Source organism: Schistocerca gregaria, chromosome 8 (genome assembly GCF_023897955.1).
Source record: "Schistocerca gregaria isolate iqSchGreg1 chromosome 8, iqSchGreg1.2, whole genome shotgun sequence".
Taxonomy (NCBI): Eukaryota; Metazoa; Arthropoda; class Insecta; order Orthoptera; family Acrididae; genus Schistocerca; species Schistocerca gregaria.
Genome location: NC_064927.1, coordinates 199572476 through 199600319, shown reverse-complemented (window position 1 = coordinate 199600319; position 27844 = coordinate 199572476). Strand labels below are relative to the sequence as shown.

The 27844-nt window shown below is 38.9% G+C and overlaps 1 protein-coding gene across 8 annotated transcripts in view; it reads right to left on the bottom strand.

Moving 5' to 3' along the window:
- The window catches only part of LOC126283943 (ankyrin repeat domain-containing protein 50-like), a 471892-nt gene that overhangs the window by 75448 nt on the left and 368600 nt on the right, over positions 1 to 27844 (bottom strand). For all 8 annotated transcript variants that reach the window (XM_049982337.1, XM_049982338.1, XM_049982340.1 and 5 more), the window contains exons 9-15: positions 23983 to 24189; positions 18100 to 18302; positions 14694 to 14841; positions 10574 to 10885; positions 4638 to 4732; positions 3594 to 3820; positions 1690 to 1936 (exon numbers count right to left, since the gene is read on the bottom strand). In XM_049982337.1, coding sequence (XP_049838294.1) covers positions 1690 to 1936; positions 3594 to 3820; positions 4638 to 4732; positions 10574 to 10885; positions 14694 to 14841; positions 18100 to 18302; positions 23983 to 24189 — 1439 coding nt within the window. The remainder of the gene's footprint in view (positions 1 to 1689; positions 1937 to 3593; positions 3821 to 4637; positions 4733 to 10573; positions 10886 to 14693; positions 14842 to 18099; positions 18303 to 23982; positions 24190 to 27844) is intronic.

The window sequence follows — 27844 nt, the reverse complement described above, 5'->3', positions numbered from 1 at the left end:
CAATGCATTTGTATGAATTGACCGATTCCTACAGTAACTCAATGGTTTTATTATAGTCATAGGATAGTTGCACAGTTACACATTCATGAACATTTACAGCAAGCTGCCAATCTTTGCACTATTTTTCAATATTATCAAGATCTCACTGTATGTTTGCACAGCTTCTTTCAGACATTACTTCATTAGAGGACTGCATGGTGTGCGAAAAGTCTGAGATTACTATTAATGTTGTCTACAAGATCATTAATACACAACATGAAGAGCAAGGATCCTGACATTCTTCCTTGGGGTATACCCAAAGTTACTTCTACATCTGTCAATGACTCTCTATCCAAGATAGTTTACAGTGCCCTCTCTACCAAAAATCCTGGGTGCAGTTAAAAATTTTGCTTGATATACCATATGGTCATACTTTTGATTATAAAGGCTGAGGTGGTACTAAGTCAAATGCTTGTTGGAAATCAAGGAATACCCATGGCAAAGCACATACAAAAGGGACATTTATGTGTAAAATCAGTTCAACCCAACTATTCACTCTCTCTTTCTGAAACAGAACATAAGCAGCATGACAGTAGTACACAGATGAATGATACATTGAAACTATTTGTCCTCATGAGCATTCTTCAGTATCTTGTTCACTAACCACACAATAGTTTCGTCTGTCAAATGAACATCTGTCTGCTCTAATTCTTTGAATAGTAAATTGTATGTCATCATACCCATTTTAGATGTTCATATACCATGAGTTAAGGCAATAGAGGTGTCACTAAAATGCACTACAATAAGATCAGTTCATGAGAAATTTGTAAATTACATGAAAACATTATGGGGAGGAAAGTGTGGAAAAAGGATCATGTAAACTAGACAGTAGAGAAATCATGGCTATTCTGTATATAGAAACAAGTCCAACAAAAGAAAATACTGAAAGTAAGTAAACTGTACTGTGATCGGGTCTTAGCACCCGTAGACAACAGTGGCCATGTGTATGCAAGTTGTGCTTGTGTGAATAAGCGTGAGTTTTCCATGTCCAATGAGAGACTTAGTCCAAAAGCTGAATATATCTTGTATTCTTTTTCAATGTGCTTGTCAGCAACTCAGCACCACTTCTATGTGGTGAGTAGTGTTCTATCCTCTTCATATTACAAATAGTTGGGAAATAAAGAATTCTTACTTTTAAGTGTGACGTATCTCTCACATGAAACAATGTTCTACTTTCTTTTCTTGGTGAAGATGAAAGCACAAAATGCTGAAAGCTATGCTGAATGATTAGTTTTAGACACATGGTGTTTTAAATTACTCTTACAATATCTGTTTTGTTTATTATAAACACAAAGTCTTCTGTGAGGGATTTGTTGTTCTGCATTAATAATTCTTTATTTATTGATTCAAGGAAGAGTAGTCAGGGGACTACAAACTCATTAAATCTATACAAAAGTTTCACTTGCCAGCTACTGTATGATTCACACCAAAAAGGAAGATGAATATCAACATTTCACCATGAGAGGCTACTTCAACTGCAGAGAGAGATAAAGGAAGAAAGCTCTCATGTAAGAATTCAATTTATTTCAGTATCATGCAAAACAGGTGCTTTACCGATTTGTGCCTCTTTTTTTAGTTGTATGTTGAACTAGGACAAGGAGACTCTGCAACACAGTATGACCGTTAGTTCAAAGTGTACATGAGCAGTACCTGAGGGCAGTTTTCCCATCGTGTGCACGCTGGTCAGGAGGGGCAGCATGCTCTGAGAGCAGCATCTCCACTAGCAGCGAGTGCCCTTCCTGGGCGGCCAGCAGCAGCGGGCCTTTCCCATCATTGTCCGCTTCATCCACCCTCGCTCCTGCCTCCAGGAGAGCTTCACACACATCCTTATGACCTTCAAATGCTGCATAATGCAATGGAGTCCATCCAGAATTATCTCGATGCTGTTCATCTAACCCTGTAATGTTGAAAAATTCAATTTGCTACAGAAAAATCTGGAAATAATTCATCAAGCACTACAAATTGAGATTTTACTTTTAAAAGAAGAAATTTGCAACATAAAGCTGTTCTCAATCCTAACATTGGTTTGAAATCTGCAACTGACAATATCAGTACTGCCATCATCCAGATGAATGATGATATTCTTCAGTGTTCAGATGTGCACAACACCTAGGACTTAAAGTATGTGTAAAAATTTCCCAAGTAGTTTCAGTATCCGCTCAGAAATTAATTAATTCATGAAGTCTGTGAACAATTGCCTCTTATTCTTCTCAACAGTTTCCCAATACTGTTTCAAAAAATAATGCAGTACTTGCCCTCAAATGGACATAAAATACTGTGTGAGAATTGATGGTGCCAAATTCAGTCATGTTTTCAAAATTCCTTTATTCACTGTATGAGGCTTTGGTGCTACACTGACTATCATCAGGCCCTTCAGATGGCAATAATTGCCTCTGCATCTACACATATAAAGGGCTTTCTATGCACATAAAAAAGTTAGATTATTTATTTGACATGTGTAGTGAGCCCTTCAAACATGAACTGAACTGCAGACACTGATTTAATTTTATCCCTCGTAATGGTAGGATGGATAGTTGGTTTTAATCCAATCATCGCCAACTGAGGTCGTGACGATGGTCCAGTGTAGTGCCAAAACGAGTCACACTGAATGAAGAAATTTTAAAGCACCAGCTGAAGGTGGTATCATCAATGCTCACATCTTTCCAGTTGCCAAATACAGATAGATATACAAAAACTAAAATACTGATGTCACATGCTAGAAGACTTCTGCTATCCTCTATGCCCTCCAGAAGATTCAGAACATATTTCCACTGGATTTCAAACATAAACTTGTTTTATGACACACACTATGAAACAACCACTATTGTGATGTAATTCAACACATCATATGATTAGTGAAAACTCTAGGACTAAATGTGAATTGTTGTGTATGTTACATCTGCAGCAGCCATCTCTTTGCTTCATATGCTCAGCTACAATATTTGCGACCAGACAAATTATATGACCACTATACACTATGTCTACTCCATCAGCTCTTCAGTACACATGCATTCTAGCACCTCACATCAGAGATCACATACTTGTCCTCTCCATAATACATGAAATACCAGGTCTCCCTTACCTAGTATCCTACATGTGCCCATCTATAAAACAAAAACATTTACAAACAGCTTCTCTGTTGCTGTTGTCAGCCTCCAGAACAAGCAAGCCTGCACAATGTGCACAATTCAATGCCATTTGGCTTTTAAGAAGCCGAAGCACTTGCTTCTGCCAATCTTGTAATGTTTCTCCAAAAATCAATGTAAATGGCCTGCCTCACAGTAAAGCAAATGCTTCCATCTTCTCCCAGTCTTCAGTAATACCACTTCATTCTCTCTCTCTCTCTCTCTCTCTCTCTCTCTCTCTCTCTCTCTCACACACACACACACACACACACACACACACACACCCCTCTATGTCATAGTAAATGTAACTCATAACACACTTGTAATGTAATATTTATATAGAACACCTGGTTAAATGCATGAGGAGGTAGACCTAGTCTTGCCAGGTTAAATAAATAATAAACTACAACTGAAACTTGGATTACAAACCCCTGTCGAGCAGCTGCCGGACAACATCGGTGCCACCTTGTGCAGCAGCAACACTCAGCACAGTACGCCCTTCAGGGTCAATGCTATCAACATAACAGCCCCAGAACAGAAGCAGCTCCACTACCGATGAATGCCCCATCGATGACGCAGCCCACAGTGGAGTGCGACCTGCTCGATCTGCATGGTCAACATCAGCCTCGTACTCCAGAAGTAATTCACAAACATCCCTGGCAACATGAAGACATTTTTAGAATGGTTCAGTTGTCTCAGTTATTCAGAGATGCATTACACAATTACAACACTGACATCCACTGCAACTGGAGCATCAAAAGAAATACTGTTCCTTGAGAAGCACAATATTTGAGTCATTAATACAAATTTTCAATCGAGCACAAAAATATAACAATTGTAAATTAAGCAAAAGAGTATCTACAACTTTTACAGAAACCAGCCTGCAATTATAAGACTCTTAAGCACATGAATGTGAAGATTAGTGGAGAAGAGAGTAACACACGGTTGATCGGTGCATTGAATGGCTAATTATGGGATGCTGAATTGAACCAGAGGGAAAAGAAATTTATAGCACAATTAAACAATTAAAAGAAGGTCTGTTCATAGGATATATCCAAAATACATCAATAATCATCAGTTTGGTAATGGACAGAAGTGTGGAGGGTAAGAACTGACAGGGCAAACAAAGCTTCAATACAATAATCAAGTGCAAATGGATGCACGTATTATTTAAATATTTAAAATCATAAACAAAGAACCATTGCTAGACCTCACACTGGTCCTTTTGATACCACATATGTCTGCTTCCAACTATTTATCTGGCTATGAAAATCTGGATAAAAATCCATTGTACAGTTTACAGGGAGTCTTTGTTTTCACTCTGCTGAAACATTTGACCAAAAGTTATGCCAAATAAAAAGAAAGCTGATTCAACTGATTTTATTATATGAGTAATTAGTACTGTTCCTTAAGTTTTTATTATTTTGTGTATACAAAGCAAACGAATTCTATGACAAATAATGCATTACATACCTGTGACCTTCAAAGGCAGCAACCAGCAGTGGGGTCATTCCATCTTTGTCCTGGTGGTCCACAGCAGCTCCACGTTCAAGGAGGATATTTACTACCTGGAGTGCAAATACAATCATTGGAGATTCACCATATTGTGTAATCATAAACTGGCAAGTATAATAACAACGAATATCAGGATAATATGAACACAGCTCAGAAATTCTGTAAATATCTGGATATAGTTAAACTGCTGCAGTTTATGTGACTGTTAATAATTTGAGAAGCCACACCATTTGGGAGGCAGATAGGTGGATACAAATGAAGAATATTACAATTATAATCCAACTGTTATAACATATTTTTAATAATATGTATTATTGGATGGGGGTGAGAGTACTTCACTCCCACTCTAAAAAAAATAATTAAGAAAGCACAATTTGTTAATTGTAGTTGACTTATATTAACAATATACTTTTTTAAAGAGGTATCAATGACAGTAGTGTCCAGAACTTGATAACATCTTTAGCACACACTTAGTAATACCAGTGCATTTTCAGTAATGTGTACTACCAAGAGCATGTGGTGTTGGGGCATTGGAGGGGGAGGGGGTGGCAGTACTTCATGACCACCAGAAAAAAATTTCTTTAAATATTAATTTTGTTAAGTATTGTTGACTTTTACTCAGAACATACTTTTTTAAGACATATGCATGTCAATGAGCATCCTGAACATGAAAATTTTGAATATGACATTCAACGTGAAATTATGGGTTAAGTTTAAATAAAAAATTTAAAACATTTAGGGATTCTGGTATAAGATTTCATTAAAAGGAAGAATTTTTTTTTTTTTTTTTTTCAAATTTTAATATACAGCACCTGACTAGATTACAGTATTTTCAAAAGGTGAGCACAAAGTACACCCCCTGCTCCATAAAAACTGGTATTGCAATGGTAACAGATTTTTGTCCAAAAAATCGAGTTTTCAAAAATATTATTTTCTTGATCTACACAGTTTAATCCATGTTGTGTGTGCATTTTGTCATAACAGCAGCTTTAGACATGCCTTTAAATTGTTAAACTGATGAACTCTGCACTGGCAGCCACTCCCACCTTTTCCGACATTTGGGAAACTGCTTGCTTCCTCAGAATTTTTGTTAGTGTGAAAGCTATTTTTTTCAATATCTTTGGCTGACATCTATATCTCTGGCTGACTTCTATAGCTTTGCCTGTAAACTTTCTTGCATGTGGTTTATTTACATTTTGACAATAGTAACACATATTAGTAGGTGGAAGGTTGGATTCAGAAACCTTTACATGGAAGTCAAGATTTATGCATAATGGGTGGTAGAAAAACTATGTTTAGGAAATAGAGGTTTCATGGAAATCAGTTTACCAACAAAAAAGATGAAGCAGCACTAAAGAAAGAACAGAAGCTCTCAGCTTCAGCATCAAAACTTGAGACATGAGAATTCTACAGGTGCATGAATGACGCTGATATGGATTCCACTTATTGATTTAAAGTTTCTCATCAAATGGAATTTGTTGAGATCTGCTGGACCAAAATGAAGCTGAAGGTGACAATTTTCTGGATAGCACCGTCACCAGAGATGAGACATGGTGTCACCACTATGAGCCGGAATCCAAAAGACAGTCCATGGAATAACAGAGTGTGAATTCTCCATCAAAGAAGAAATTCAAGAGTCAAGTGGTGTGTTCAGTCTTCTGGGATAGCCAGGGTATGGTTCTTTTGGATGTCCTGGAGCCTGGAGAAACTGTCAATTCCGCAAGCTATGAGATAACACTGACTAAGCTGAAAGCTTGAATTTCCAGGGTAAGGCCAGAGGAGGAGGCCATCTTTCACCTGCAACATGATAATGCCAGGCCCTACACCAGTTCTGTGACCACAAAACTCATTGCAAAATTCAGCTGGGCTGTTTCACCACATCTGCCATGCAGTCATGATTTTCAGTCTTCTATCTCTTTGGGTCTCTGAAAGATGGACTACATGGCAAACATTTTAAAGACTCAGATGCTGTTGTCAAAGCTGTAAGGAAGTGGTTAGCCTCAGCTGGTTCTGATTTTTACAAGCATGGCATGCAAGCTCTGGTTCATCAATGGCAAAAGTGGATAATGAATGGTGGTGACTATGTGGAAAGATGACAAATCTGTAGCTGAAATATTGCTCTATTTAGCTGTGCTGTTGTGATTTATGTATCTCCTGTAGTTTCCATTAATCAAAATAGGAGGCATTACTTTCAGAACAACCCTTGTATGTCACGAATAATCTGAATTGGTACAGAAAAAGTTCCACATTAATTAAATTTTCAGTTTTGTGGTGTCATAATAAACACTGTGCTGCACCTGCTTGTACAGCAAACACACAGTGTCCTAGCATGCAAGTCACGGTGGTCATCCAAACCATGATTAAATTCACACGGTGGATCAATAACTGTGGGCTGGTACTCCACTCAGTCTGAGTGTGGTTTCTAGATGGTTTCCCATCCATGTTTAGGCAAATGCTGAGCTGCTCTCCAAATTCTGCCTCAGAGAATATGATACACAACCAGTTAAAACATGATAACACACAGAACAATGTTTACATCATTCGCAGGCACATGCTGCACATGAATTTCTTCCCTCAGATTACCATGACGACTGTGATTTCAGGAAAAGCATCTGGCCACAAAATTTAATGAAATTAAATTTGTCAAATCCTTACGAAATGGACCCCACTCCAGACAGGTAAACTTTGCAGAAAAGAAGAAGAAGAAGAAGAAGGTGATGATTATAAACGCTGTATTACAATACTCTGCTTATGTCAGTGTCACAACATTCAAGCTTATTCAACGTCGTCATTTTTTTTAAAGCCACTATGTGACATATTGTGGTTACAAAGAAATTACAAAGCCTGTGGTGGAGCAACAGTTGATAATATTATAACACTGAGAATGGATGAGTGCTGTGAATACATCATTACCAAAGTGATGCAATTCAATTTTTGTAGTTTGACCACAAGCACTGAAACTTAATTGTGGTGTGACAATTGCTGTGCAACTATTCATGAGGCACTGGTTACCCAATAACAATAAGAAGATTAAAAATATAAATCAAGCTCCATCTAATCAGTAGAACACTGAACTACAGAAACCACATCAAAAATAATATACATCACTCTAACATAAGTATCAGCATCTCAGCACTTTCCACACACTCCGTTAAGTTTTCAAATTAAATTTCTTCTGACACATCTTTTAAATTTTAACAATAACCTTGTCACTGTTTAGCTCCTCGCAAAAACATCTTTACACAGTTATAAACATTACCCCAGCCAGAATTGCACTCCTCTTCCATTCAGAGCATTGCAACAGCAATTTTGAAAAAAAATACATAGCATATTTTTGAAGTATTTTAAAATGTAAACAAATATTCACTTAACAATAAATATTTGCATAACTACAAACTACAACACACAGTGCAATGACTTGATTTCATTGCAACAGCAATTTTGAAAAAAATACATAGCATATTTTTGAAGTATTTTAAAATGTAAACAAATATTCACTTAACAATAAATATTTGCATAACTACAAACTACAACACACAGGGCAATGACTTGATTTCATTTCTTAGTGAAAGATACTCTGAAATGGAGAACATTTGGTGTTATAGTGCCTAGTTGTGTGGGACCCATACCAAACAGGACTAACAGGGAATATTGAACATACACAGAGAAGGGCACCACGAATAGACACAGGTTTGTTTGAGCCTTGGAAGAGTGTCAGAGAGATACTGAATGAACTGAACTGGCAGACTCTTGAAGATAGGCATAAGCTATCCTGAGAAAGTCTATTACTAAAGTTTCAAGAACCAGCTTTAAATGAATATACTACAACCCTCTATGTGCCGCTCACATAGGGATCCTGAGAATAAGATTGGATTAATTAAGGCATGCACAGAGGCATTAAAAATCATTTTTCCACACTCCATACATGAATGGCATGGGAAGAAACCCTAATAGCTGGTACAATGGGACATCCTCTATGTCACGCACTTCACGGTCGTTTGTACAGTGTAGATGTAGATGCAGACATGGTTGTGACTGAGTCACTACCTTGGAGAGGACCATAACTAGGGACTTTTATCTTAAGAAGTTACACAATTTTGGTAAGTAATTATTTTCTGTCCAAACAATAACACCAATGAGTTCCAACGTAGGGTACAAAACCATCATGTTTTCTTTTCAAATCAGTAGTTTGAAAAGTTCCAATTTTTATTCCATAGCTGCACAAACAATGGAATATTACCATGTATCAAAGATATTTGTGTATCAGGTATGAAGTGTTATTCTGACTGAAAAAGTGTCTTACATTTCAAACTTGTGTGCTTAAGAAATCTCAACTATTTGTGTAAGTACCAGCCACTTTATAATTTATACTAAAGATCATGAAGAAGGGATCGGTTGGTAGGACATGTTCTGAGGCATCAAGGGATCGCCAATTTAGTACTGGGGCACAGCATGGAGGGTAAACATCACAGAGGGAGACCATGAGATGAATACACTAAGCAGATTCAAAAGTATGTAGGTTGCAGTAGGTACTGGGAGATGAAGAGGCTTGCACAAGATAGAGTAGCATGGAGAGCTGCATCAAACCAGTCTCAGGACTGAAGACCACAACTACAACAATTAAAGATCATCAATAGCCTGTACTCTAGTTATTGTAAAATATTTGACTGATAGTATTTCAATATTTCTTCATTAAGTTGTCCTAAAATAAGCAACAACAAAAAAATTAGCTTTTCATTTCTCAACAATCATCAGTGTATAGTAACACATTTATTTTTTGGATGGAAACAGGTTTTACTAAGAAAAATATAAAAATACATCCTGCCAATGGAACAAATCTATTTGTGGTACAATTCTCCACTGCATGGTGTGAAAACTGGCAACTGACCCTGAATGATAAAAAGTGGTAGGCCCTCCACATGAATATTAAAAAAATTTCATTAAACTTTGGTTAAACAATAAATCATACAAATTTAAAGTTGTCAGTTTAGACAAGTACCTGGGGATTATGATTACAAACAACTTAAATGTAAACCATCAGACAGAAAATGTTGTGGGAAAGACATACTGAAGACTATACTGAGCAAGGTGGTGCAGTGGTTAGTACACTAGACTCGCATTTGGGAGGACAACAGTTCAACCCGTGCCCGGCCATCCTGATTTGAGTTTCTCGTGATTTCCCTAAATTGCTTCAAGCAAATGGCAGGATGTTGCTTTGAAAGGGCTTGGCTGACCTCCTTCCCTAATCTGATAGGATCGATGACTCCTCTGTTTGGTCCCTCTCCAAAACACCAACAACCAACCAACTACTGAATACTACATTTTATTGCCAGTATACTTAGAAGACACAACATATCTATTAAAGAGATTGCCTACAATACAATGGTCTATAATCTTCTGGAATACTGTTGTGCATTATGGAATCTTTATCAAACAGGTAGACATAGGACACCAAAAAAGTTCAAAGGACATGTTGTTTTGTACTACTGCAAAATATGGGGGAAGAGTGCTTAGAAAATGATTTGCAAGTTAGAGAGGCAAAACTTAAAACAAAGGCTTTTCTTCATTGTGGTCAGATCTTTTCATGAAATTTTAATAACCAACTTTCTCCTCCAAATGTGAAAATATTTTGTTTGGAAGAAAGACCATGATGATAAAGTAAAAGAAATCAATGCACACATGGAAAGATTTAAGTGCTCAGTATGTGACTATCTGAGAGAGAAACAGTTGAGTAATAGTCTGATAGTGGTTCTATCAATCACAGTGTCAAACACTTAAGAGTGAACTGCATGTTGGTCATGTAGATGTATACAAATATGTAACTACTTTTATGCTCCTTTCAAGTACTATGCAGAAAAGTTGCATGAATAAAGGTTATGCTTATGTTTAGTTACCTTCACATATCCTTCATTTGCAGGCACACAGAGAGCTGCTACAGACAGTGCTGTTCGACCATCAGCATCTTCGTGGTTGATCTCTGCTCCAAAGTCGAGCAAATGCTCAACTATCTCAGAATGACCCATATACGCTGCAGCAATCAACGCCGTTCGCCCCTCATCATCTGTTCGATTTACGTCAGCACCGTGTCGAAGCAGGGCCAGGACAATGTCCTCGTGTCCTCCCCATGCGGCAGCTCGCAGTGCTGTCCTCTGGTCTGAGTCTGCACAGTCAACAGCTGCACCGTGCGCCAGAAGTGCTTCCACAACCTGGGAAACAGTTCTTCGTCTTCACAACATACTACACAGCAACAGCACACACTAACAAATGTGACATCATTTTCACCCACAATGGATAAATTGAATACTGGAACTCTTTTGTCATTTTGGTTAAATCTCAAAGAATCAGTGGGTTACATTTGGGGACGTAGCTGCCTTCAACAACCATCTTAGTTACAGCAGTCAACACAATGCAAAACTCAGAATACAAAGGATGGATTTGCCACGAACATTTAACATGAACAGCAACACTATTCTAACAATTCACAGCAGGTTCAGACACTGCTGTCAGTAGAACTTTTACATATATTTTTTGCAAATTAACTCTTACAGAAACATTCTGTTTTTCGTACTGCACTAAGATGTGCAATGTTTACAAAAGATGACATCATCTGCTTCAACATCCAGAATTAAGCTAATCAGCGGGCATTTGCTTTGAATTTTTGGGCTGATATTGTAAAAGAACTATTGATTGGCTGTATAGAAAAATCTGAAACACCAAGCATCTCTTGCAAAACATCCCATAGTAATTAACAGCCAGTTTCAACATGACAGTAAAACAACACATCTTGTGCGCAACATTCGTGGCCAACTTATTGTCTAGTTTGGATAATGATTTATTGGTCACACAGTCTTGTGAACCATATAGTTTGTGGTATGACTGTGAGGTTTGTAGTAGCCACTGATGTTTTGTACCAATTTCCTGGGATACTAGAGCATGTAAACTGTGTTGCACTAATAGCAGTCAACATTTTAAGTAGTTAATGAAAATGTTATGTACTGTAAAAGGACATGTAGTAAAGAGCACTGTAATTAGTGTACATGTTTTACTTAAAGACTGTAGGCTTACTCATATAATTTTGGTTATTTGTTCCTGCGTGCATTTTACAGCAAAGAGACAGTGAAATTTATTTATTCAATCCAATCTTATTAGGACCATCAAGACCATTTCTTACAGCAGGCCAGGATATACACACACATTTTTTACATCATAAGTACCTAAGAAATAACAGTTTTAATATGACAAGTAACATTAAAATGAAATTTCCTGGCAAATCAAAACTGTGTGCATAACCAAGACTCAAAATCTGAACTGTTGCCTTTCGCAGGCAAGTGCTCTACTATCTGAGCAACCCAAGCATGACTCATGAACCATTCTCACAGATTTAATTCCACTAGTGCCTCATCTCCTACCTTCCAAACTTCACAGAAGCTCTCCTGCATACCTTGCAGAACTTTCAAAACTATCACCCCTGGGAGAAAAGATATTGTGGAGAATAGCTTAGCCACAGCCTTAGGGATTTTTCCATAATGAAATTTTCACTCTGCAGCAGAGTAGGCATTGATATGAAACTGCCTGGCAGATTAAAACTGTGTGAAAGGCCGAGCACTTGCCCGCAAAAGGCAACGGTCCCGAGTTGGAGTTTTGGTCTAACATACAGTTTTAATCTGCCATGAAGTTTCATACCAGCGCACACTCCACTGCAGAGTGAAAATTTCATTCTGGAATATTAAAGTGTTTGAATTGGCAATGTGAGTAAATAATACTGCAAAAATTGGCAGTTGACCCTAAATAACGGAAAGTGTGAGGTCATTCACATGAGCGCTAAAAGGAATCTGTTAAACTTCGGTTACAAGATAAATCAGTATACTCAGTATACTAAATACTTAGGTATTACAATCACGAACAGCTCAAATTGGAAGGAACATGCAGAAAATGATGTGGGTAAGGCTAACCAAAGACTGTGTTTTATTGGCAGGACACTAAGGAGATTGCCTACACTATGCTTGTCTGTGGTCTTTTAGAATACTGCTGCACAGTGTGCGATCCTTACAGATAGGACTGACGGTTGTACATTGAAAAAGTTCAAAGAAGTGCAGCACATTTTGTATTATCGTGAAATATGGGAGAGAGTGTCACAAAAATGACACAGGATTCAGGCTGGACTTCATTTAAGAAAAGGGGGGGGGGGGGCATTTTTTTGTTGTAACAGAATCTTCTCATGAAATTGCAATCACCAACTTTCTCCTCCAAATGTGAAAATATTTTGTTGACACTCACCTCCATAGGGAGAAATGATAACCACAATGAAATAAGAGAAATCAGAGCTCGTATGGAAAGATATAGGTGTTCGTTCTTTCTGTTCGCTATATGAGATTGGAATAATAGAGAATTGTTAAGGTGGTTCGATGCACCCTCTGCCACGCACTTAAATGTGGTTTGCAGAGTATCCATGCAGATATAGATGTAGATTTACTATTTCAAAAACTGAACATGATCCTAGATGATTATCAATCTCTTATGTCAGTCCCAAATTGCTCAATAACAATGAACTGTGGAGTGTGTGTTCCTCATGCCAAAGCAATAGGTGAACATTTCCAAATAAACTATAACACTATGTCAACAATGCAAGGAAAAGGCAGATTGCTACTTACTGTAGAGATGACATGTAAGGCTGCAGACAGGCAGCATTAAGAGATTTACAACACTTTTGGCAACAGCTTTCATCAGCAAAAGAAAAACACACACCATTCCTACACACAAGCAAGCACACCTCATGCACACATGACTGCCAACCTCAACATCTCACGTCAGAATACAACTGTCATGTGGGATGCACACAGGAACCTGGAGGGGGATCCCTACAAACTTCTGCTTGTATCCATATGATAGCTGCATTCCAGCCCAAGATACTGGAGTTAGTGGTCACGTGTGCCTGAGGTATGCTTGCTTGTGTGTAAGAATGGTGTGTGTTTCTCCCTTGCTGACAAAGGCTGTGGCCAAAATCTTTATGTAAGTGCCTTTTAACTGTGCCTGTCTGCAACTTAACATGACTTATTTATGGTAAGTAGCAGTCTATCTTTCCTACACAATTAAAAGACACTTACAAACTAACTTTCAGCCACAGCCTTCATCAGAAAACACACACACACATTCATTCACACAAGTGCACCTCATGCGCACATGACCGATACCTCAGGCAAGGCATTCTGGTCAGAGCTGCCAGAGACGGTGACCATGTCTGCATGAGGTGTGGTTGCTTGTGTGAATGGATGTGTGTATGTTTCTGTTTCTTTTTCTTTTTCTGGTGAAGGCTGTGGCTGAAAGCTAGCGTGAAGTGTTTGTAAACTGTACCTGTCTGCAACTTAACACATCATCTTTGTGGTAGGTAGCAATCTATCTTTTCCTTGCATTTTTGATATTCCAACCTGGAGCTTCCATTGTTTTATAATACTACGTCATTAAGGATGCATATATGTCTCAAATATATTGTTTTGGAGCATATACACCATTTTCATACTAATTTCCATTCAGTTGTGTTTGTTGTTTTCTTTATTTGCTATTGATTTCAAAGCCTTTATGGCTTCAACTTCAGGCACAGCTGTTTAACAAGGTTTACCTGTGGGTGTATTTCAGTTGTGCCTAAGCACCTGAAGATGAAGTAATAGAATAATTTGAAATCAATTGCAAATAAAACAAGCAACAAGCAAAGCTGTGTGGGAAATTACCACAGCATATAACATGTGCACTTGAAAACAAAATAATTTATAGCTGAAGTCCCCATTATCAAGTGTTATGGAAGCAACAAGATTACCTTAAATATTTCTTTACTGCAAATATCAGCAGTTCAAAATCTTATTTTGATTCACGTCAACATCTGTTTATGAGATAATTCATCTCTGCCACAGTAAAGTACAACAAATAATTCATACTTCCCTTCAACATGCAATCATCAGGATAACATGCAATAATAAGAATAAAAACTAACCACTGAGAATCTGACAAGTCAGTAATTACCTGAGTGTGACCACCCCAGGCTGCAGCCCTGAGCGCAGTCCAGCCATCGCAGTCCGCATGGTCTGCGCGTGCCCCTGCCGCCAACAGGGCTGCCACAACTGCAGCGTGCCCATGCCTCGCAGCCAGATTCAGAGGTGTCTGCCCATGCCTGTGGAATAGAAGAAACAGAAAGTAAACAGAATCTATACAGCTGAGGTGAGATACCAAAAACACAGAATCTTGTGGCTATATATAAAGTGGTATATCTACTGTCCTCTTTATGTGTGACAGGAGTAGAAGGGAGAAAGGTAGAGTTCAATGTCTCACTGCTGTGCAGGTAATTACACATTAGAACTACATCAGTTAATTGGATATGAGAGGAAACTGCAATGGTTTTCTTGAAGCAATCATCCCAATGTTGGCTTGGCATCACTTAAGCGATTTCTAGCATTCCCCAAGATAATGTTATAGACTCTCTGCTGTTCCTTATTCATGCAAACAATTTAGGAGACAATCTGAACAGCTACCTTAGGTTGTTCATAGATGATGCTGCCATTTATCGTCCTCTCTTGGAGTACTGCCGTGAGGTCTGGGATTCTTACCAGATAGTAATAACAGAGCGCACTGAGAAAGTTTAAAGAAAAAACAAAGATGTTTTCCATTGTGGCAGACTCTTATGAAATTTTAATCACCAACTTTCTCCTCTGAATGCGAAAATATTTTGTTGATGCCAAGCAAATGAAATTGATCCTCATAATAAAATAAGGGAAATTGGAACTCACACAGAAAGATATAGGTGTTGGTTTTTTCTGTGCGCTGTTTGAGATTGGAATAGCAGAGAATTATTATGAAGGTGGTTCGATGAACCCTCTATCAGGTGCTTAAATATGATATGCAGAGCATCCACGTAGATGCAAAAAGAAAATGGGGCAAACCTAAATCTGTGTCAGCAGATAGAGGATTGAAAATTATATCTCCTAAACGTAAGTCCTGTATGTCAAAAAGCTAAGCATTATTTTGCTCACTTTTAAAGAAGAAGTCATCAAAACTTTTCATGTTTTTCAAGTATGAGCATCAAGTTTGTCCATTAGAGCCTGGATAGAATTTTTCTTTTCTACGACTGCTTGCCACATACACATATTAATAATTTTAGAACACTGTTATTGGGGATTTTTTACTTAAGCCCTTCAGAAGAGACTATACAATCACTGACCTTACTGGCACACATATAGAGAATTTCTGGGACAATTCAAAGGCAATCAACCCAATGAATGGATGATACTGATTTCAGAATTATGGTCTCCACTAAAAATAAATACGGTAATTTTTCCGCTGATGAGTCATGATTCTCATTGTTTTCTTGTATAAGATGAGCATGAGAAAGGAAGGGGAGAAGAAACATTTTACATTAATTTTCAGATTTCTTACTCTTCATTAACACTGTTGTTTAAAGGCAAACTTAGTCTGCTAATTTCACACTGCAGAAAATACATTTTCAAATGTAAAGGTTAGCAGATGGCACTAAACATATAATTTTCTTTTTCAAATCGCTATCATGTAATAAAAGCTTAACATGGCAGAGAAATCTACAGTGCATATAATATGCAGTACAACACACTAGTTTTATGTCATAGAATCTGCTAACATTACAATCCATGTTTTCACACCAGCATCTGCCATTTCATTTCATGTAATGATTGTGTGATGCACACTTTCTTCATAAATTTTGTAGGGATGGCATGCTGGAATGTAAACAACTGCTAAGACTCTGAGGAAGTCCTAAAAATTTTAAAACTAGACATTAAAACAAGAAAATATAATTAAGAGTACATTTCACGATGCTATTTGGGAAAACGTATAAACAAATTCATGTGAAATGGAAACCAAAAACAGCTGCAGATTAAGATCCTTTACTTGAAACCACAACTGGATTCATAGCTTAAAGCCTCATCTTCAGGTGTGAGAAATTTCATAAGACATCCAAAAGTAGGGATGTATATAACACTCAACATTCACTGTCCAAATAATAGTAATCTGCCATGTGAACATATTGTCACATAATAACTAGACAAAATTCAATAGCAAGATCTCCTTGCACTATATGAGCTCCAAGCGACAACACGTTAGCCCTGAGCCTGGAGGAGCAAATGGCAAGTACACTATGTACGCTCACTTGACTGATTACTATTATTGGGGAAGCAGATGTTGGGCCTTCTATACAACCCCACTTTTGGGTCTCATGTGATGTAATTTATACACCCGCCTGAAGATGTGGTTCTAAGCTATGAAACCAATTGTGTTTACAAATAAAGGACCTTACACACAGCTGTAAGTGGTTTTCATTCCACGAGATGAACATCTACAACAGTGGTTTCCTGAACACAAAGGAGATTGCAGTACAAACAGATGAAACAGATACTTGCAAAACAGAGAGCAAACATTCAAAGGAAACCATACAATTTTGTCATAAAATGTTGAGGCATACCAAGTGACACGATATATCATGACATTCAGTTACAAAAAACAATGAATTAAGACCTTTAATAAAAGGAATCTATTGATATGATTACAAAATTAGTTGACAACAAATGTAAGAATTCCTCAATTGAAAGCTCAACAATATTGATTATGCGAGGCAGATCTCCATTTTCTGCCCACTGCCACAGACATTCCCATATAATAATATCTATCACATATACTACCCACATTGCATTGCAGCATTCTATTGAACTTCCTTGCTGTGCGGATAAAGCAACCCTTTGTGAGTATGGACTTAGTCTAATTACTGTGAAAGATTGGACTGTCCTCCAGTTTCCTTTCTGTTTAAGCTTGCAATGACTCAATTTTCTGACCTATCCAGTTAAATTTTAACTCTGACGTTCCAAGGCTGATCTTCTTCTTTTCACTAGCAATTTAAGTCATTTAGTATGGGACCCCCTCCTTCAGAATATGGCAAATTTTATTTTGTTATTTAGTTCTGTTGCCACATGCCCTTCAGGGAGGTTGTGGGTGGCATCTGTGTGTTTACTGCGTAAACTTTGTTCTGTAAGTTATCATATTTCAGCTGTTTGTATATAATATTCTCCAAGTCAGAATTTGCATAGCCTAAATGAGTGTAGGATAATGTGTAAAACCACACAAAGCCTGACTTGTGTAACAGCCCACAGGCATTAATCCACCAAATGGCTACAATCTGGGCCTCGCATACCTTCCTGCCTCACAAGCTAGCATTCTGCTTATTATGCTATAGGAGCAGGTCATTGATAACACAAACATAGAGATGAAATTAGTGAAGGATTTTCAGCATTAATTTATTAGATGTTACAAAAATCAAAAGTACTCATTGAAAACAAAGCAATTTTCCTCAGTGGCAACACAGTGGCTTCAATAAATATTTGTGGACTGTTGAATCCATCACAGACAGTACCTGTCAGTCGCCTCCAGACAGGCACCAGGCCTGGCGGCTGCCAGCGCCAGTAGAGCTGCATCTCCCTCGGCAGCAAGGGCGTGCAGCAGCGTCCTTCCACCAGAGTCCGCTCGGTTCACATCTCCGTCTGCCCCTAGTAGTTCCAGCAATGGATCTACGGGGGAGATAGGGCGTAGAGGGCTGGCATTGCCATCTACGGATATCTGCATTGTGAAACAAAAGAATCACTTCAGCTGACCTATCAAATTCTCCTATGTGAAAAATATCGCTACCTATTCTTGTATAGGTATAACAGCCTTGGCAGTCAGTAGCTTTTTACTTGTGATAACGTAGATTTTCCCGGCGTATCAAATACTGATCATTTTCACGGGTTTGCAGCCGGGTTCCATCGTCCTGACGACAACACGATATTTTGGTGGACCATCTGGCAATCATCTTCAGGTGAGGTTGAGGGCACAATCATGCCGGAACTGAAGAGACCTTCTTGGATCGGTTAAAGATGATTTCGGACTAAGGAAGCCTGGAGCATACAAGATTCCCTGTCACTGCGGAGAGGTCTACATTGGAAAGACTGTTCGTACAGTTCAAGATCGATGTGTGGAACATCAACGGCATACACGTCTGCTCCAGCCAGAGAAATCAGCCGTTGCTGAACACTGTCTTAATGAAGGGCACAATATGTCTTATAATGAGATGCAAATTATTGCCTCAGCTTCCCGTTACTGGGATTGCATATTGAAAGAATCAATTGAAATGCGTCTGTCTGATGATATTATTAATAGAGATAAAGGTTTTCCTTTAAGTGAGACATGGAATCCTATTTTATCACAGGTAGAACAACAACGGTCTGGTTTCTGACCGGCTGCATTTTAATTTTGCGATTCCTTGCTTTCGACAGTTTGCCTCACAGAGGGCAGCTCTTCCGTTGCTCGTGCACACGCAACGGCCAGTACCCGCAGTATAAAGGAGCCGCCGAATCTGAGGTCTCTTCAGTTCCGGCGTGATTGTGCACTCAACCTCACCTGGAGATGGCAGCCAGATGGTCCGCCGAAATATGTTGTCGTCAGGATGATGGAATCCGGCTCCTACCTGTGAAAATCATCAGCTTTTTACTTGTGCTGACGATGGCAGAGAGAGCTGTTGGAAACTGAAGTACTTTATTCAAAATTACATGGCTTGAAGACTGGGAAGTTTTATTCAGATATGAAACCATGAATGACTCCAGGGACAAATCATCAGGACTGACAGCATACCAAAATTAATAACAGTAGTTCAGGTACACACACCGACACCACAAGAAGAAGATAAAGGGGGTATATGTGTGGACTGGGTGTGTAAGTAAGTATGTAATGGAAGACCAAAAATATAATAATCATAGTGGCCTGGAATGTTGCGGTAAGAGAAGGAATAGCAAAGAGAGTTATAGAAAAATATGGGCTCAGTGTTAAGAATGACAGAGAAGGAACTCTCTAAGTTCTGCAATTAAGTTTAACTATTAATGATAAACACATTATTCAACAATCACAAGAGGAGGAGGTGTACTTGGAAAAGTCCTATACACACAGAAAGATACCAGATGTATTATATCACAGTGAGACACAAAATCCAAAATCAGATGTTCGATTGTACAGTATATCTGTAAACAGATATAATCTCTGCTCACAAGTTAAAAATTGTGGGGAGATGGCTAAAATTTAAGAATGTCGTCAGGAAGAATAACTGTGCCAGGAGGTGGGATAATGAAGTACTGAGGAAGGTGAGGTGTGTTTCAAATTCTCTGAGGCTGTAAATATTACAATAATGAATACTTATGAATCCTTATTGGCAGTTCAGTTGAAGGGAAACTGTCTTCCTAAAAAGGTCAGTCACAGGAGGTGGGCAGATGAATATGGGCACAAGGAAACTAACTGCAAAGAAACCTCGAGTAAGAGAAGAAATAATTCAACTGGTCCATGAAAGGAAGAGATACAAAAATGTCAAGAAAAGGAAGGTATACAGCAGTGCCAGTCACTTAGGAATTAAAGTCACAGTAAATGCATGGTATCTCAAATAAAATGGTTATTGTAGATATAGAAAGTAAGCAAAATGGAAACTGTTGTTGGTAGAACAGATTCAGTATGCAGAAAAGTCAAAATAACTTCTGGTGAAATTAAAATCAAAGTTATCGACATTAAGAGTGCATAAGGAATTCCAATGTTAAACATAGAGGAGAGAGGAAATAGGTGGATAGAGTACACTGTGGACTGTACGAAGAAGAGGAAATGTCTGTTGAAATAAATCAGGATGACAGTGAGACAGAGTACCCAGTACTAAAGTCGCAGCCCTGACAGAACTTTGGAAGGCTTGCAATCACACAATGCAGAACAGAGAGAGGACTCTCCTTTGGAATTCCTACATTTGTTGAGTCAACTGCCAACGAAATTATTATTTAGGTTAATGCATAGGATCTATGAACTGGACACACAAAATATGTACAAGAATCAAGGAGGAGCAATAAGAATGGAAGAACAATGAAAAATTGCTCAGATTAAAAGAAAGAGTGTAAGAGGGGGATACAGTCTTTCTCATTTACTGTTCGAACTGTACATTGAAGAAGCAATGGTGGAATTAAAAGAAAGGTTCCAAACTGGGATTAAAGTTCAGGGTGAAAGGCCTGTCAATGATTTACTGATAACATTCCTCTCCTCAGTGAATTATAGAAGAATACAATACCTGTTGCAGTGAATCAAGTCTACTGAACACAGAGCAAGGATTGACAGTAAACCAAGGAAATACACAAAATGTACACAACAAAACCATGAAGATACCAGCTAAAGGTAAAGGCAAGGGCAAAGGTAAATTCTGTGGCATACGCCCGTGACTGGGCTATTGCACTGGCCGCAGAAGGAGTACAGGCCTCCTTCACTTAAGCACTAGGAGGTGTAGAGCAGCAAGCACATCACCCCAGTTCCCTTTTACCCTTGGGAATGATCCGTGGCATTCATCTGACAGCAGGCTTAATGGAGCTGGTGCCACCCTGGAAGGATAGGAACAAGGAAAATCTCCCCTCCCTTTCCCAACTCGGGATTGAACCCGAGACATCCATAGCCAGGTTCTCGTGCTCTTCACACAAGCACATGAAGACACCAATTAATACTTATCTGTGTTACAGCCTTATAGTCATAAATTTTGTTTTCTCAATTTACAACTAACAAAAAGCATGAAATCAAGTCTGCATATTAGAACAAGGTGAAAATTTCTCAACTTAATGCAGGAGTGATATTGATATCAAGTAAATTCTGTTTTAGTTAAAATGTTTGTCATAATACATTCAAATATCAAGCTGACCTACAGAACAAGTGAATTGGTTCAAATGGCTCTAAGCACTATGGGACTTAACATCTGAGGTCATCAGTCCCCTAGAAATTAGAACTACTTAAACCTAACTAACCTAAGGACATCACACACATCCATGCCTGAGGCAGGATTCGAACCTGTGACCGTAAACAAGTGTATTATATATTTTTAGAGCAGCCATGTTGCACAATTCACTGACATGGACAAACCTGATTACTATGCCTTTTTGTTTTCCTATGATAGTTTATCACTAATAAACATTCATGTACAGCTGGTATAGTCTTATTGGGAGCCTGTTCCTGGTATCTAGTTATCTAGTAGTGGGCCAACAATGTTGAGGTAAATGTGTGTGAACCAGTGTTGTGTGGGGGAAGGTGGCCACAGGGGAGTGAACATGCTACCCGACCTTGGTATGTTGGCATGGAACACAGGATGGGGCCCAGTTGCTGCAGTCACACTGAATGCCCAGCCAGATGAAGTACTGTTTCACGAGGATGGCAGAAGTATGAGTTTTCAGGTGTGTGTGTGGGAGGGGGGGGGGGGGGGGAGAGTAGTAATGGCAGGGGCGATCGTTGGGACCATCAGGTTATGAAGGGTCCACAAGGACATCACATCAGATCTTATGATCAGAGTCAGCTGTGGATCTTAGCTGGAAGTTGAGGCCAGAGTTAGCATTCTGAGGGGCATGGGCTAGATCCACATCCCCCTCTTGAGCAGCGGCTAGGACACTGTCATCTACGGCTTGCGTGATGGCACATGAACAGCTAAGGCAACCTGCCATAAGGTTGTTAAGGCCAGCAACATGCCGGACATCAGTAGTGACTTGTGCCATCTACTACTGTAGCATAAGCTGTCACTGTGAGATCTGGTCTATGTATTTTTTGCAAAAACAAGGGGAGAGGGTGCAGTAGTGTGTGAAAATTATAAAGATGCTTATCTTAACTGATGATCAGAAATAGCAGATGGCTTCGTGAACTATTAGCAGCTCACGGTCATATGTGCAAGGCATGGCTGGAGGGGCGAGCAGGATGCGTTCGGCTGACCCAAAGTGGACAGATTTTGTGAGCATGCGGAGTGTGTTAATTGGAACAATAATAAAAAAGAAAAACCAGCATGTTTAGGTAATGAGACTCTGCACATTGGTTCAGAGGGGTCCATCAGTGAAGGAACGATTTAGGTTCCTTTCTATGTTCCTAAAGGGCACCACTAAGGAAGGTAACAATAAATAATTGGGCATGCTGGAAGAAGTGCACGAACCGATTCAAAGATGATATTCCTAAAAGCTAACAACTACAGCAGAATTTAATGAGTTACTGCCTCTTAATCTAGGAGGGCACTTGTTTGTAGTGGAGTCTTTGGATAGGGAGGACCATTAACGGTTTACAGCCTTTGTTCAGTATCATCTGGCAGCATGGGAAAATCCACTTCAGTGGCGGGCTTGGCAGCAAAGGGGTGCCAAAATGGTGATGAACGGAATAGTAATTAAACCCACCTAATCCTCTTGGTGCACACTGCACTTCAGTTCACTATTTCACTGCACGCAGTATTAAAGGTGTTGATCCAGGGGGACAAATCAGGCATCCAGCATCAGGCTTTGTACATCCGCAATCAAAGGAAGCACCTCAGGGGAAAACAGTTCAGGGAGGTGGTGCAGAAAATGTGGTAACATTCCTATTGTTAAGTGAACACAGGCACTGGACGCGGAGTAAGACTTCTGCTGTTTGTGTGTACCATGGCAAAGAATGGAACACGATGACGCGAGCCATGTTGCTTTGCATGAGCGAGCTTCTGAGAGGACTCCCGGGAGACGATTCTCATTTAAGGGGAAAAAGAGATTGCCTAAGTGATGGTTAGATGGCCGTTGCATCTTGAAAGCATGGCCATCTAAGCTCCACCTCCAGCAGAAGTGACCGGCGAGCATGATGGGATGACTGCTGGTTTTCAGTCTGCACAACCCACTGTCTGCTGCTACAGGCGGAGGTGAGGGAAGGAGTAGCCACAAGGAGAAATTATTGTCAAAATAAGAGAAATCAGAGCTTGCACAGAGATATATAAGTGCGTGTTTTTCCAGCACACTTTTTGAAAGGGGAATAGTACAGAAAGCATGTGAAAATGGTTCAATGAAGTGTCTGCCAGGAACTTGAGTGTGAACTGCAGAGTAGTCATGTAGATGCAGACATAGATGTATACATATCCATAATAATGTGTTGGAAATGAGATATCAGAAAGTTTAGCAACTACAAATTTCTGAAATATTCTCCATTATCACAATACCTCTGGTATGCTCCAACTTCCACTTGTCCTATATCTGAAGAGAATTGTGGCTGAAAAAAGGTTTTGAGTCCAAAGAACACACTGTTGCAGCAGCAGATGACTACCTGGTAGAGTTTCCACAATCATTCTTCAAGGATGTCATGTACAAACTAGAAAAATATTCACTCCTACCTTGTGTACAACAATTTTTATTTTAAGATAAATGAAAAAAATTTTGAGCTATAAAATGTAGACTACTGGATGTATGCAACTGATATCTCCACTGTTGCTGACCTGACTAGAAAGTGCTACGTCTTCTGTGCTATCTATGATAGCTAAGGTACTAATGTCTAAGGCTGTTGATAAGGCCGCATCGCTATGGACTTGCTCCTCTGTGGGCACCCTGGCCCCTGCATCTGCCAGAAGCCTCAGCACCCTGTTGTCCTTCGGCAGTGGCAGCGTCCTCCATGCATTTGCTGTTGTGTAGTCTCCATCGTCAACCTGAATGTGCAAGGAGTAGACAATAAGTGACTCATCCAATGCAAGAAGCTGCAGAAATGATTTTTAATAGTAAATAAATACTTTGTGGTATTCTCAACCAAGAACATTCCATTTGATTTGATGCAACTTGGTGATTTGTGACTCAGTATTTATTAATCAGGCAACTTCTTGGTATCCCTGGAGTAGAACCCCTTACACACAACAGGAAAGAGGGAAGTGGTCACCAGGAATCAAAAGTGAGATCTCTGCATCAGATTTTTACTGGTGTGTGTTTTAGTCTATGAGTTTCGCTAAATCGACAGTGAAATAACTAATCATGGTCACAGTAGACGGAACGTAAAATACAGGCTGGTTGCAGCAGAAAAGTGTTTCTGAAACATAGAATTTTTTTGACACAAAATATAAATTTAAGTGTTAGGAAGTCTTTTCTGAAGCATGGTGAGTAACAGTGTATAGATGTGAAACATGGACAATAAGTAGTTCAGACAAAAAGAAACAGCTTGGTAGATTAAATGAATGAGGCAGTACTAACTGTAGTGGGGAAAATTAAATTTATGGTACAAGTTGACTAAAAGAAGGGATCAGGTGATAGGAATTGCCAATCTGGTAGTGGACAGTAGTGGAGGTGTGTGTGTGTGTGTGTGTGTGTGTGTGTGTGTGTGTGTGTGTGTGTGTGTGTGTGTGTGTGTGTGTGTATGAAGTGGTAAATATTTTAGAGGGAGACCAAGGCTTGAATACAACAAAGAAGTTTAAATAAACATAGGTTACAATAGCTACGCAGTGATAAGATGCCTGTACAGGATAGATTAGTGTCAAGAGCTATATCAAATGAATATTTACAATGAAGACCAAAGTAACAACACATCTCATAAAAGGACTAAGTAAAAGAACATTATGACTATTTAATTCAGAAGCAATACGACAAATCTATTGGCACTCACTTTTCTCTTACCATACATTAACAGTTGCCTGCTTATGGTAACTGCTTACTGAAACTGGTAATCACACAGCAATCACACAATAAAAAGGTAAGTAACACAACTGTCAAACAGCCTACACAAAGCTCCCCCTACTCATTTCGTTTTGCTATTAACCAAGACTAAAAAGATTAGAAAATGATGAAAATACTCTTTAAGATATGCAGAGAATTTGGTTATGAGAGGAATGGGACATAAAATATGCTGACAGTAATAAACTAAAAACAATAACTGGCAATAATTTATTTAAATATTTTCAGAGTATAACTTGGGCCTTCACTGAATCATTGGCGCTTCGAGATAAACTGAAATCAATAGATCAGTATCTTTTTATTTACAGCGGTCTACGAGATGATTGAATGGCTATGAGGAATGTAAAGGAAATCAGGGTGCATGTTCCACTGCCCCACCCCTTCTCCCCCCATCTGAAGTGTTAGAACAATTATTGTGTTTATTAGGCAGAAGGTGGGTAATCATCATTATGAACTTTTGTTATTTCACTCTCAAACAAACATCATCACTGCCGCTCAACATTTCATCCACCACTTTTGGGCTGTATACAGTACAAATTCTAGTTTGTATACAGTACAAATTTCACAATGTACGTCAACAATTCTGAATTTTTGCCACTGAAAATGGATGGACCTCCATTTGGCATTTTTGCTGATCTAAGCACACTAACCAGTGTAGCAAATGTTCTGTTCTGCCCACTACCTTCCATGCTACTAGGACCAACAGCACCACCGAGTTGGTCATGATGTTCAGCATGAAGTGGTTGACTTTCGTGGCTTCCTCACATCCTACACAATCTGCACTCTGCAGCTTGCCCTTTCCCCTCTCTTTCTCCTCTGAAGAAAAAGAGAAAACAATAATTAGTTTTTCTTAACTGTACAGATATGAACTCCTTCTGCACATAATGTATCCCTCATTCTCAAAAACCCAATGGTTTTGATCTTCACCAGTCCCCCACCCTCTACCTGACTATAACTTATGTTCCCATTGCATTATGCTGAATCCCCTCTCCTTCCTTCATGCCAAAATGTCACTTCCCCTTGCATTTCTTTGCTCCACGATGACTGGGGTTTTCCTATGAGACTTTCCCAAGATAAAAACACGCCAATTTTCTCCCTCATGCTTGTGCTCAATCTCAGTTACCTTGTCAGCAATAGTACATCTTTCGACTGGTTGGATGCAGCTCACCACAATTTCCTGTCCTGCATCAATTTCTTCATCTCAAAGTACCATTCACACGCAACATTCTCCATTGTTTGTAAGATTTACTCCCCTGTCTTGCTTTCCCTCTAAAGCTTCACTCTGGAACCATGGAAATCGTTCTCTGACATCTTAATACATCTCCTGTCAGGCTGTCCCTTCTTCTAGCCTGTATTATTCACATATTCCTTCCCTTGCAATTCAGTGGAGATCCTGCCGATTTCTTATCATATCAAGCCACTTAATTTTCAACATTCTTCTGCAACACCAACTCTGTTCTTTCCTGTACTCCCACAATCGTTGATTCATTTCCATACTATATTGAGTTCCTAAGTTACATCCTCGCAGACTTTGTTCCCAAATTAAGACTTGTTTGATACTAGTTTACTTCTTTTGGTAAAGAAATCACTCTCTGTCTCTGATATTCTGCTTCTTATGTCTTCCTTGCACTGTGTGTCAGGGACTATTTTCCTTTCAATTATTCTATTAATTGGTCACCAATTTGGATGCCAATTTTGACACTTATTTCATTACTACTGCTCTTCATTTTCATCTTTGTTTTATCCTCAATGCATATTTTGAATTCAATACACTTTTTATTCCTTTGAACAGGTCATGTAATTCTTCCCCCCTTTCACTGTGGGAAGTAATTTCACCAGTGAATTTCAACATCGATATCCTTTCACCCTGAATTTTAATCCCACTTCTAAACCATTATTTTATTTCCTTCACTGCTTTGACACACAGATTGTACAGCAAAGGAGAAAGTCTGCCAATCCTACATTATGCCCTTTTTAATTCAAGCACCTCTCTCCTGGTCTTTCAATCTTAATGTTCTTTCTGGCCCATATACCATGTTGTGTATACATACCTATGCTGTGTGTTTCCCACTTATTTCAATAGTGGAGTATCATTGTGGTTTTCAGTTTGAGGACTGGGTTGATGAAGCTCACCATGCTAGTCTAACTGCACACGTCTCTTCATAACTGCTGCACTCTACCTCCACTTGAGTGTGTTTACAACTGCAAGCCTTAGTGTCCCTTTATTATGTGCCACTTTTTGAAAGCATCTATTCTCCTTGTGCCTTATCCATGTTTCACTTCCATGTATGGCTACAATGTAGATAAAATTTTTTTGGAAATACTTCCTAACACAGAAATTTGATGATAGCAACTTTCTCTTTTTCAGAAAAGTTTTCTTGATATTGTCATTCTATATTTTACATCCCCTCTACTTTGGCAACCATCAGTTGTTTTTCTGTGCAAACAGCAAAGTTCATCTATTACTTTTAGCCTATCATTTCCTAATCTAACTCTCACAGCAACACTTGATTTAATTCATGGCTACTCTTCATTTCTTTGTTTCTCTTTTGTTCGATGTTCATCTTACAACCTCTTTCTAGACATTATCCATTCCCCTGAACTGATCTTCCAAGTTCTGACAGAATTACAGTTTACCCGGCAAAT